Source organism: Barbatula barbatula, assembly GCF_947034865.1.
Source record: "Barbatula barbatula genome assembly, chromosome: 22".
In the NCBI taxonomy this organism is placed as follows: domain Eukaryota; kingdom Metazoa; phylum Chordata; class Actinopteri; order Cypriniformes; family Nemacheilidae; genus Barbatula; species Barbatula barbatula.
In genome coordinates this window covers 6,409,086-6,421,892 of record NC_136785.1, presented here as the reverse complement: position 1 = coordinate 6,421,892, position 12,807 = coordinate 6,409,086, and the positions used below count along the sequence as shown (strand labels likewise).

Genomic DNA, 12,807 nt, shown 5'->3' with positions numbered 1-12,807 from the left:
GCGCGGTGAGATACATGCGCTCAAGATCATTCGGGGGATTACGTGCTTTGATCGAACTCAATGGACAGCTTGGCAAACCCAAACTACATCTATCCAACAAAACATTATAAAGTTTTAAAATGCAGGTTTGTTTTTATGAACAGTGCGCGAAACAGCACCACCAGAATTTAGTGCTTTACAGTAAGGGATCGTGTACTATAAAAATAAACGTTTCATCATTATAATAAATATATTGAATGCTGTGCACTGGAGATACAGTATATATGCTCACTAAACGACACTCTCACAATATTAGAGACCTTTAACCTGTATTGCACCTCGACATTGCGTTAGTACCATCATGGAAATGACAATGAATGCACGCATGAGCAGAACAAACGGAGCGTTAACACCTGTTGTGTTTCTTATTTAGAGTCACAAAATGAGATAGAAATCAATTCTTAATCTAGGTGGAGATAAAAACAGGCTCTTCCGTGTTGTTAGAGTAGGCCTACTGTACGTCTGACATGGCGAAATTAAATGATTCCGTTTTAATGTAAATGTCTACTTTGAAAGTTTAGTATTACCACTAGATGCCGCTTATACAGTACTTCAGGATACTTCAAATCAATACATTTAGGCGTAAGACTTTACATTAAGGTAACCTTTATGAAGCATTTATAAATGTGTCCATTAATGATTAATAAGTCATTTACAAATGCATTATAAAGCAGTTATAACTGCATGAATAAAAGGGGGATTCAAACGAAATACCTGCTAAATAGTGAGCAGGTATAAGAAGATATTTGACAGCCTATATTGCAAACAACATCAAGATAATAATGAATCTGCTTTCGGCTCAAATAAATAACGAATATATACATTTATTAAGCATTTATAAGATGCAAGTTAAAAATGGCTCACTATTTGGCAGGTATTTCGCTAGCATCCCTCTTTTTATTCATGCAGGTATAACTGCTTCATAATGAGTATGTAAAGGACTTATTTGTCATTAATGAACACATTTATGAATGCTTTATAAAGGGTACCAGTGTAACCATGTAGGCTACATCCAATTACGCACTTGGCAGACGATATAATGCTAAGGACTAACAGTACATTTAAAGTAGGCTATACATTTGATAAGTATGCTGTTGCCTGGGAATCAGCAAGAAAATAGGGTTTCTTTCCCCTGATAAGTTTTAACCTGACTGCATTCATTAAGGTAATCGGTAAGACATAAGTTGTCGTGTTGTGAGTGACACGTAAAAATACGCTTAATTATGATTGGTGTAGTTTCTCTCATCTGTTTAAAATTCAATCACCTCAGTCTGGCAGTAGGTGCTGTATAGGTTGGTGGGCAAATTTATCATAGAATTGTTTAGGAACATCACATGTGTGATCACGCACGCAGAAAAAAACACATCCATAAAGCTCAAATATGACATTTGGTAAATTTGCCAGGGGCTTTAATTCTTGACCTGTAACCAGCTTGACTGCTAACTTTCTTATGACTGAAATATATCACAATTTGCTCAATTGCATCAAGACATCATAAAAAGTAAAGTAACTTGGCTCCCTCTAGTGGCAATGCTTCACACATAGATTAGGGAATGTACTGCTGTGTCCATTGACACTCTTACCTCGCTTTTTCTGCCATATTTGAGATCTAGGTTGGATTATCACTAAACACCTTGTTCTTTAATGAACTTGGATGCTGGGTTTAGGGAAAGAAAAGCCATTATGAGCAATCATATCACAAACTCTTCTGTCCTTGGGATGCACCTTTATCCAAAGTCTTTAAACAACAGTAACCAAAAAAACACAAATAGGCAAAAAAAGAATTTATTTCATGATAGACCTCAGTTTGTAAATCACTGACCATTCAAAAAATGCACACGATTTCATGTCTTTTCAAATCTTTTTTCAGGATCCACGGACAGCAGTTGTAATATCTATGACCACATGCAATGGGTTTCATCCACTACACAAACAGGAACTAAAGCCCCTAAGCCAGTGCTATCTTGACTGAAGCTGCACTCTTCCATCACTGTGACGGCTGAACTGGAAGTCTGGAGCGCAGCTAAAACATGTCATATCTTTTATGAGTCCAACACCCCCCGACAACAGCAAAAGGTGTTTCTCAAAATATTGTATGACGGACACATCCATGCACTTACGGAGTTTACAGGTAATGTGTAAAGGACGATGCTCACCGTGACAAAGATTTCTTACTGTACGTTTGTCTCCCAGAGGTACAAATAAGGACATTTATAATAATATTCAACTTTAATGTCCAGGTCTGCGGTGTGGAGTCCTGTTTTAAAAGGTCTCTGGACAGATAAAGTGCACTTGATGGCTGAGGTTCTTCAGCAGCGGGTCTCCGAGTCCAAAACAACAGTGAATTTTTTTATGTAGCTCTGTAGCACCAAGTGACCACCAATCAGTAAGGCAAGATACTCATGTGGCAGGCTGCAGATGAAAAACATTTGGAGTGATAAAACATATGTGCTTGTTGAAGACAAAACATTTCACAAAAACCTCTGGGCATTCATGAACATCAGTGCACAGAACAGCAGTTTGAGCTTCTCCTTTTTACGTCCAAACTTTGGACCACGTGAATCGCAAAATCTCATTTTGTATACTCCATGGCACGTTTGCATGTGAAGACGTGGTGTTGGTATCCTTCACTAAGTTCCCTTTACCATTTGCAAAGTTGTCGCAAAGATCAGTTTGCATCTCTCAGTTTCAGTGAGTTGAGCAGCAGATCTGATCTTCTGCTCACATCAGTTCAATAGATGTTTTCTTCTGTGGTGTTCTGCCAGTTCAGCAGGCGGACGGGACTGTGAGAGTGCAGTGCTGCAGAACCAGATAACAAAGCTGCACATTTAACCGGACATGTTGACAGTGAGGAACACATATGTAAAGGCACCGTATTTCTGGACAGGGCGGATATATCAGTGTGTATGTGCAAGACAAATCTGAGCTCCATCTCTTCACCTCCACCTATAAAGGCATTACCAATTACTAAGGCGATTTCTCTCTGAAAATAAATGCAAAGTGCGTTTTCTGCTCTTGTATATTCTTTGCACTGCTTCTGCTAAACAAACGTTCAACATCGCATTAAAATCATAGATATTTCTCTCTAATAAATTATAGATTTATTTTTTATAATTATACCCCGCAACCCATTACACCCCAGTGGCCGCCGGCACACATTACAGGTATTACTGTACATCTAAAGCCATGCTTATCCCTTTGGCCAGTTCGTGGCAAAGTTCTGTTCCGTTCAGTCTTTCCGCGCGAGCCCTTCGGATGCTTAGAACGAATAGACTCCCTAATAGATCACGCGGGAGTTCCGAGAAAGGAAAAAATCATATTTGTACATGACGATAGGAGACGGAAGTACAAATACTCATTGTAAAATGTTTCCAGCAAAAAAGGGTTCCATGAGGTGTTCCCATGGAAACCAAATAGTCCTCTTAGAGGGATGTGGATCAGAACAGTCTGATTGGATGACATGGGACCCCAGAACTTCACTGCACCCCCTCCTCGTCGACATATGTAGAGGGGAACCATCCAATCTGAATGAAGAATATGGACAGTTTTATATGTAACCAGAGACACAAGCCAGATTTCAATATATATATATATATAATATATAGATGCTCTAATTTGATTGGCTGATAGGAAAATGCTTGTGAATAACATATAAACAAAATAACCAAAAGCTTGTGTGATAACGCTAAGTTGTTTATTTTCTTGCTGTCTTACCCTGCCATTGGCCTCTCCTTTCCACCAGCCCTGGTCGCCGCCGATCTTGCTGTAGATCTTGACAATGTCTCCCTCTCGCAGAGAAAGCTCTCTCATGTCTCGAGCCGCAAAGTTGTATCGCGCCACAGCTGTGCTGACCACCCTGGGTGTGAACACTATACAAGGCCACCAACAATCTACATTAGCACATGTACAACACTGCAGGCGTTACAATAGACATACACATACAGTACGAGTGGACAATAAATGACAGTGGTCTGAGATGTGTGTTAGAACATAAGGGTGTGATTTCTACTCTAGACTTTCATGGGTCAGATTATGATTGTTATGAATCTCTGGACGCGGAATGAGAGGATGAGGAAACAACACTAAGGGGAGGGATGTGGATGAAAGGGTGAGCGGATGGAAATGAAAGAGGTGATGCGAGAACATGAGAAAGAAACTCAGATGGGCAGTACCTGACCAAAACGGAGCAGAGCTTTGAGAGGAGAAGTTGAGGCCCTGAGGACTGAGGAAGGAGAAGTTGTAGGAAGCGCAGGAGGCTGCTGAGACAGGGCGGTGGGGGGAAGAAGAGAGAACGAGCGAGCGAGAGAAGGGAATAGGACAACAGAGTTAAAAGGTTAAAAAGGGCAGATAAAGATTAGGGACATGGGTTCCTTATCAAACAAAAGCAAGTCAACTGTATGCCTCTGTGTGTGTGTGTGTGTGTGTGTGTGTGTGTGTTAGTCTACATACGCTGATGGCCAAATTCGTTTTTTTTTATTATTTTTCACATACATTTTATTAAACATCATACAAACATTCAGCCGCACGTTTTGTGTGATCCTTGGAGGAAAGAAAACCATATTGAACAATACGCTAAAGTAAATGACAGAATCTTTCATTTTTTGTTGAACTGTCTCTAATCTCTGCAGCTCTTGCGCTGACACACAACCCGCAGAACTTCCTTCTTAAACCCCTTCCTCATTCTCACCCCTCAAACAGCATTGTCTTTGATTTCACAGTCATGCACTTACATAAAAGCGTCAGCTATCACCAGATAAGCTTCACTGCAAGATGAACAATGCCTGTCTAATACGGGCTCTCAGCCGAGGAGGGCAAACATCATTTATAATACATCTAAAAGGAAGCATCTGTTTATTGGAGCCTTTTCAGCTGGCTGGCCCCAAACTTGGCCCCAGGAGCCAGAAGTCACGTTAAGGCTTTTGCTCCAGCCAGAGTGGGCGTCTCCTTGAAAACCAAGCCAAAAGTGACAGACAGCTGAAATGGTCAGAGGCGGGGCATACAGAATGTGAGGGCGGGACCAGCTGGCAGGGTTTGTTTGTCCAGACTTTCAAAGCTGGTGGACGGCTGCTTGCCAGACTGGTAGGGTGTCAATGCCAGCCTTGTGCCAGCATTTGAAGAAAAGTGAAAGTCAAAGAAACAAAAATATAAAGAAGCAGACATGAAGGATTATAGCAGTGAACCTTTACCTGGTGAGCGGGTGTTGGTGCGAGGGCTCGCTCGTTCCCGGGATTTGTAAGGGTACTTCAAGGTCGTATCCAACAGCTTGAAGCTCTCTTTCAATGAGTGACTTTGATAATACTCCACAAGCTCCTGTGATGCAAAAAAACATCAATTTAAAGTTATTTAAAGCAGACTGAGAAATTACTCCAACCGTGAGATGTCTGACTAACCAAGAGGCTTTCAAACTTCTTCGCCTCTGTGATGTGTATCCAGTTGTCTTTCTCGATAACTTTGATGTGCTTCACTTCATCATTAAACCTGGAGACAAGAAATACGCAATTCTCATTACCCGCAACACTTTTACACAGTTTAGAAAACGTCAAATTAATTTCATCACATGACTCACTTGATACTGATGGCGAATCTCTCGGCTTCAGCCGTTCTCTCTCGGATCAGATAGGTGCCGCTGCTGTGAGATTTAAGCAGGTTGTCGGCTTGCTGTCGCTCCATGTTTCCAGCGAACCTGAAGCCCAGAGGGAAACACACCTGATTCACTGAGCCCGCTCAATACCCTGAACATCATTACAGCGTCTCTCGCAGGAGCTGTTACCTCATTAATAGACAATAAACACTCAACATGCCCTACAATTAACCTACAGCCAATCAATCATCTTCATTGATTCTGCTTATGACACAAATACAATTCCATGCCAATGTAAGCAGGGTCGAAAACATTAGCATAAACAAACAGCTGCAAATAACATACACTCAACGTCTACTACAACTTTTGATGTTACAGTATACAGAACACACATTGTAGGGTTAATACAGCATCTCGTCATTGTAAAGCAGTTGGTATATAAAACTAAAAAAATGTCCTCCAAAAAAGGGATGAAATACCAGGGATAAACACCGTAATCCATCTCTCTGGAGGACTGACGGCTGGAAAATGACTGGAAAGGCTGTAAGGAGAAAACCGACGGATGACGTGAGATCACAAGGTTTTGTTTTCTAATAGTTAACATGCAATGTCAAATATCGTAGTGTACTTATTTAGGAAAAAAGCTTTAACCAATACCTTCGGATCTAAACATGGTTTGACACTTGAACTGGGAAAGAAGCCAGTCTTCTGGGTTGAGATGAGCTTGCCCTAAAAGGTAAAGCAAATGAATGATAACGAAAAAAAACGAATCTCGTTTCTTTCTTACAATGCAATTGAAAACATGGCAACCATAAACAGCTTATCACTAAATGAATATCGGATAGTGAGTGTGAAAGCTGTACCTCCCACCACGACGTGTCTGGATCTCCTTTCAGGAGCTCAATAACTTCTCCTGTCTGGAAACACAGTGGTATTTTGCCTGGCAGGGCAGGGGTACCGTGGTAATTTCTAATGGCCACCATCTTGGGACCTTGAGATAAATCATGGACACACGATAAAACACTTGTGTTTAGCGTTTTATATCAAAAAAAGAGCATACACCGTGTACAGCACATATGTAACATACACTAGATGGCACCAAAGAGCTGCCGTATACATTTAGTCAAGTTAATTTCGAGAGATTTAACCTGGAAGCTGCATGCAATGTGTACATACTGACTGTCATATTGGCATAACCACATTCGTACGAAAGAAGACAGAAGCAATTTTATTTATCATTTTTTTACCTGATTGTGGAAGTCCAGGCTCCTGTCAGAGAGAGAAGTCAGTGTGTTAATATCATTTTTATCATATCAGCTCCACGTTATGAGCTTGACATGTTTTCCCAAATCAGGAAAAACATTCAGGATTTAATAAGACCAACAGTAAAGTGATGAAGTTTGAGAAAAAGTTATTTCGCAACATCCATAAAAGAGAATCATTAATTCATCAGACGTTAATGCACAGCAAATCACAGAGATAGAGGGTTTATGAGTTCAGGCCACTAAAAACTCACCGAATCATGAGGACCTGAAATAATAATGAGAGAGAGAGATGCACAGTCAGTGGCTGATGTCTTGAATCAGAGCAGATGTAATGTACGCAGCCGCTGTCTATCAGAGACTCACTTATTTTGCAGATGGTAATGACCTCCAGACACTCCTTATGGACCCCGGTCCCACACCGTGAACAGTAGTAACCTTGGTAGAAAATACCCCTGAAATATAGATAACGAAAAACATACTCATGATAAGTTCTTGATCCAAACACAACTAGAGTTCTGATAGAAAATGTAGTGTGTGTCATTTTTTGGAGGATGTATTGCCAGAAATGCAATTTAACATACATAACTATTTCTTCAGAGGTGTATTAAGACCTTACATTATGAAGCTTTGTGTTTTTATTGCCTAAGAATGAGCCATTTCTATCTATATACACAGCGGGTCCCCTTAAATGGAATTCGCCATCTTGTTTCTACAGAAGCCCTAAACGGACAAACTACTCTTCAGAGCGTGTTTCCTAAATAGGTTATTTCCTTCAGCAAAGATGCGTAAAAGTGACCACATAGCTCTGCGTCAGCTGCCCTTGTGCCTCGAAAGGGAGGGGTGGAGTGAGTCGTTGGTTGCAATTCGCAACCTCCCCACTAGAGGCATTCGATTCAACATCCAATGTTATCGTGACTAGTCCCCGGTTGGTTTACACATGAATTGAAACAGTGAGCTGGTACAATTAGCAGCTAATGTGCACACTGACCTACACTGTAAAGCAGCAAATTTAGGTCAGCGCACCATGATTTCACACACGTCAATACAGCCAGTCAGAGAAGCAGCTCATGTAATAGAGGTCAGCGCACTACCCCAGTAACACATTTCAGGACACACTGCGTCTTGTGTGTGCGCGCGGGTATATGCGGGTCCTCACCTTAACAGCATTTTACACGCCCTGCAGTTGGTGTTCTTTTCAAATGTGTGCATTTGGAAGTTGTGCTGGTTGGCAGTGGCTCTCTCTGGTTTGATGTTTGACCTGCACAGATTAAATTCACTCGGTGACCTGGGTCCAGGAGTAAATTCGGTAAGTTTCTACAAAAATGCAGTTGTAACGTACATGGCCATCTCGAACTGCTCCATCCACTTGCGCTTGGTGTCTTCCGTCTTGCAGAAGAACTGGAAACCCTGTTTCCCCTGCAGGTGGATTAGGTAGAAGCCGTAGGACCACTGCGGGTACAGAGGTGATGGACAAAGATGGATGAAGGGATGAAAGTGGAGAGAGATCAGTGTATTGAAGATAACGGCGTACAAGGGCTCGTTCACACAGGACATGTTCCTTCTGAGAAATGTTATTGTATATTGTCAGTGCAAGAGCACTTGTGCAGTTTTGGCTGTTGCATTGTGTAGCACTGTTTTATTTTCAGCATCTTATAGGATTGTACTATGTCTGAAAATTGCAGTATTTGGTTAAATAAATAAAAAATTCTGTTCAATTCCACTGTGCCACATGCCATGGGTGGAATGTCCTTTACACCGTGTCTACATCGGACGGGGCGCGAAAAAATAACCCATTATAATTAAACATTTTGTCCACACTGGTTGCGTCGCATCCGGTGTTGACATGGTGTCAGTCTGTACAATGCTACTTTTTAACTAAATCAAACCAGCAACAAAACATATGAATTCATTTAGCAGACACATTTATCCAAAGCAACTCAAACATGATGATACAAGATGAAGCAATGGATTCAAGAGAGCATACAGTGAAACCATACCATACTTTATTTAAAGGTACAGTTCACCCCCCCAAAAAAAATTCTGTCATCATTTACTCATCATTTTACCCAAATAGAAAAAAACTGTCATGAAAGGTAATGGTGCTCCAAAAAGGTTAAGTTCCACACATTCTGAATAATTCTGTGTTCAGGTTTGGAAAATGAATGGTTGAGTAAATATTGACAACATTTTCATGTTTGGGTGAACAAAGCATTTCTTGTGTATTGAGAGTATGAACGTGCCCAGACGGAATCTGCACTTTTTTATTGGTGTTTTCTGTGCCAATTGTGGGTCAAAACAAAATTTCTGTCATCTGGTAGCAGAATGCTGCTTTGCGTCTCTTGAAATAGCGGCAAACACAAAATCACCACTGAGATGAAGAGAGTCACAGCACTTAACACACACACACACACACACACACACACACACACACACGACTGCTAAGAGAACATGAGTGTTCGGCTTACCATTTTTCCACTTGACTGGAGGGCATGCAAAAGATTTACAGGAAGAGAGAGAGAGAGAGAGAGAGAGACCCTGTTACACATCAGGGATCTCGTATACATGCAAACATTTCTCATCGTTAGATTAATGAAGAATGCACCATTCTATATCTGAATCTAGACACACATGCTACAGAAGAAGGCAGTATATCAATTCTGATTGGTCGAAAATGATTACAAGCATCATGCCTAAATACTCAAGGATGAAACTTTAAAGAAGGCCATCCATCTGTTCATCCCATTTGCTTTGCAATAAGATGCAGCACATAAAGATTATTGACTCAGTCGATTTTAAAGAAGCCATACAACTGCATAATCACGCATCATTTCCCATCGGTTAAATTCTGAAGCATCTGCGAGGCGACAGGTGACTCATTGTGTCTCACCTTTTTCATGTCACGGTTATTCATGGGGTCATCAGACATCTTGTAAAAGTGAAGTTCGATGGTCTCCTTTAGCTCATAGTTATAGCCTTTCCTCTTGCATACAATCACGACTTTATCAAACAGGAAGATGTATCTGTAGAGAGAAGAGGATGTTTCGTGCCATGAATTTGATTTGTTGGGTATGAGACATGAACGGTGCAAATCATCGATCATACCTGTCTTGTTTGGTCCGGTTAACTATAGAAGACACCTTCAGTTCTCCATCTATCTTTGGTCTACCGTATTCTTCTAGTTTCACCTGCTGTTTATGTCATGATCACACACACAAAATAATGTTATTACCTTTAGACGAGTACACACTTTGTAAATTGACTCACGTTTATGTGTCGACTTGCAATGAAGAAAAACATCCATTATAAGAAGATATAAGACGTTTTTTAAGAAGCAGTTATCCTAGCTGTTACTGGGAAATAAAGTGTTTGTGTTTTAATTGGATTTAATAGCCATATCATTTATTTCGTGCTCGAGTTGCTGCTGTATTAAGAGTCATTAAAGGCATGTCAACGCCACAGAGTGAACGTTATGTCCCTAAGTGCCATGGCTCATTGATGTTTCACTGCGGCGTCATCCACGCTATAGACCGTCACATAAATAAACCAGACCTGATACACTTACATTAGCTCCTGACAGAAAATACACTGATTTCATTCCCTTTAAACACAAAGCGGAACGCGTCCTGCCTGAGTTCACGGCCTGGAGGCTTACGGGATTTATTTTACACAACAAAAGTGTCAGTGAAGGGGCAGGTGGGGGCTTGTAAATAACTAAATGTTTGGGGATAAATAGGAATCGGCCTGAAGAAACAAGCACTGCCATGTGATACAGTATAAAAGTCAAACCTGCAATCCACATAGTGCAGTGCAGATAATATATTTGTACAGGGACCCTGAACAAAGGTTGGTTTGAAAACCCTTTTACAATCCATGCAATAATTTGATACTTAAATACAAACAAGTAGACAATAGAATAGTATAAAATTGTATGTAATATTTATGTAATAATTGCATATCATGTAAAAGGAACATTAAGATGCATTATTTTATTGGCAGGCAGAAAAGGCACATCAAGCAAGATTATTCTTTTAATGATATACATATAGAATATTATAATTATTACTGGGTATAAAGTACATAAACAATTAATCATCTCAAGCTCTGTGTTTGATCATTTCAAATATACTCCCCAAATAATACCAAAACAAAAACATTATATATCCTAACTGAGCAAGAAAAACACAATTAACTTGTGTTACTCAAGCAGACACACAAAATATGAATAATGACACAGACAACTGAACTCGACATCATTAACTGTCTTCATTTAAAACGCGGCCTTCTTTCTCACTATCACGGGACATGATACTATAATAATTAAAACAGATTCAATTTTCCTATTTTAAATGCAAAACGTGACATCATACCAGACGCACTTACCAGATTTTCTATAGAGCTCTGAAATTCGCTTATTTTCTTCAACGTTTCGTTGTCTCTTTTCACTTCGTTGATGTACATGGCCAAGTCCTTCAAACACAAGAGAAAATACAACTACAAGCCCCTAAAAAACACAGACTCGCAGCGATCATAACACATATATCAATCCTGCATCTTTTAGGGATGATAATAATATAAACCAGCCGTTGTGGGCCAAATCAAGATGTTTATATAAGCGGTCACACCTGCATGGCCTCCAGTGCCTCCTTTAGCTGCTGTCTCTCCGGCCTGTCCATAGAATAACTCAGTAATTCCTGTGAACAGGCAACATGATCAAACACACTAATTCAGATAGCTGGAAGTGACTAAAAAAAACCATCCAAACATGTATACTTTTCCATTACAATACATTTACCGGTTGCACATTTGGATATCATTTTGGGCAGACCGTCCTAATTTCAAAGGGGATTTAGGGGTTTCTGAAGTGAAAATGGTCAATCCAAGTAGACGTGCTAACAAACAATGATGGGAAGGAAGCGAAGCTGAAAATAATCCTTTCAGGAAGATCCATTTGAGACGCCTAGAGTGCAACTTACTACATTAAACAAACACACAAATGACAAACACACAATGACATGCCTCAAACACATGCCACACACATCAAGTGTCAGTGTATCTACCGTATGACATTTTCAATAAATATCAAAGAAAACACCAAGGCAACAAACCCACAGTACAACATCCCTTGGGTTTGAGTGTATTAATGCGGCGGCATGATGCTGTTGGAAGGGTGAAATGGGGTGCAGATAATATGATTTAGGCATGGCTGATTTAAACAGTGTCACTGTATCCGGAGGCTCGGGAAAACCGTAGAACCCGATCTGCAACAATCCCTCCCACCCCGATCAAACAAGCTTTCCTCTCTGCTGTATCGTGCCGTCCGTCCCGCGTCCCACTCTTTCTCTCTGCATTCATTATTAATGTCTCTTGTGAATTAATGATGGTTTGTATCATGCAGGGTGTCTTGTTTAATACATGATGTCTTATTAGCAGCGGCAGGCCAGATTGGGCGGCCACATGGGTCTTGTTGAGGCTTGGGTGAGGTACAACGTTCTGAAAGTTTTATGGGATTGAGAGGGCTTTCTGCTGCTTTCGGACTTTAAATTGGAATAAACTAAAGTTTAACAAGATTGTCGATTCACAAATCTGAACAGGTAACCCTTTATTAACCGCTCTCTGTGAAGAGTAGCTAAATTCGTAGAAGTGGAAGCGATGAAGCACGTTTGTGGAGTTGTTCTCACCTTGAGCAGAAGGTGATATTTGAGGACCCTCTGCATAGGAACCACCAGGAGATCCTGAAGCTTGAACTTGCCCTCCTGGACCTTCATGGTACACTCCTGTGGTAGAGGATTAATGCAAAAGGTCAGCATTTTGTGAGAATAAATAAGCAAACACTGACGAATCAAACACAATAAAGCAGGAACATTTATTAAAAAGCATTTAATTATATTTTTATGTTGTCTTTAAACTGAGCCTGTACTACAG

At 40.5% G+C, this 12,807-nt stretch overlaps 1 protein-coding gene across 3 annotated transcripts in view; it reads right to left on the bottom strand.

Moving 5' to 3' along the window:
- Positions 1–2,299: 2,299 nt before the first annotated feature.
- Positions 2,300–12,807, bottom strand: part of vav2 (vav 2 guanine nucleotide exchange factor) — a 125,977-nt gene continuing 115,469 nt past the window's right edge. The window contains exons 10-29 of one of the 3 annotated variants that reach the window (XM_079485966.1): positions 12,564–12,659; positions 11,508–11,576; positions 11,266–11,352; positions 9,988–10,073; positions 9,773–9,905; positions 9,351–9,365; positions 8,225–8,334; positions 8,042–8,143; positions 7,249–7,337; positions 7,137–7,150; positions 6,868–6,889; positions 6,484–6,611; positions 6,278–6,349; positions 6,100–6,161; positions 5,606–5,722; positions 5,430–5,517; positions 5,226–5,349; positions 4,212–4,298; positions 3,754–3,908; positions 2,300–3,563 (exon numbers count right to left, since the gene is read on the bottom strand). In XM_079485966.1, the coding sequence (XP_079342092.1) occupies positions 3,516–3,563; positions 3,754–3,908; positions 4,212–4,298; positions 5,226–5,349; positions 5,430–5,517; positions 5,606–5,722; positions 6,100–6,161; positions 6,278–6,349; positions 6,484–6,611; positions 6,868–6,889; positions 7,137–7,150; positions 7,249–7,337; positions 8,042–8,143; positions 8,225–8,334; positions 9,351–9,365; positions 9,773–9,905; positions 9,988–10,073; positions 11,266–11,352; positions 11,508–11,576; positions 12,564–12,659 (1,704 nt within the window). In that variant the 3' untranslated portion in view covers positions 2,300–3,515. The remainder of the gene's footprint in view (positions 3,564–3,753; positions 3,909–4,211; positions 4,299–5,225; positions 5,350–5,429; positions 5,518–5,605; positions 5,723–6,099; positions 6,162–6,277; positions 6,350–6,483; positions 6,612–6,867; positions 6,890–7,136; positions 7,151–7,248; positions 7,338–8,041; positions 8,144–8,224; positions 8,335–9,350; positions 9,366–9,772; positions 9,906–9,987; positions 10,074–11,265; positions 11,353–11,507; positions 11,577–12,563; positions 12,660–12,807) is intronic. The other 2 variants (XM_079485964.1, XM_079485965.1) reach the window with 2 other exon arrangements.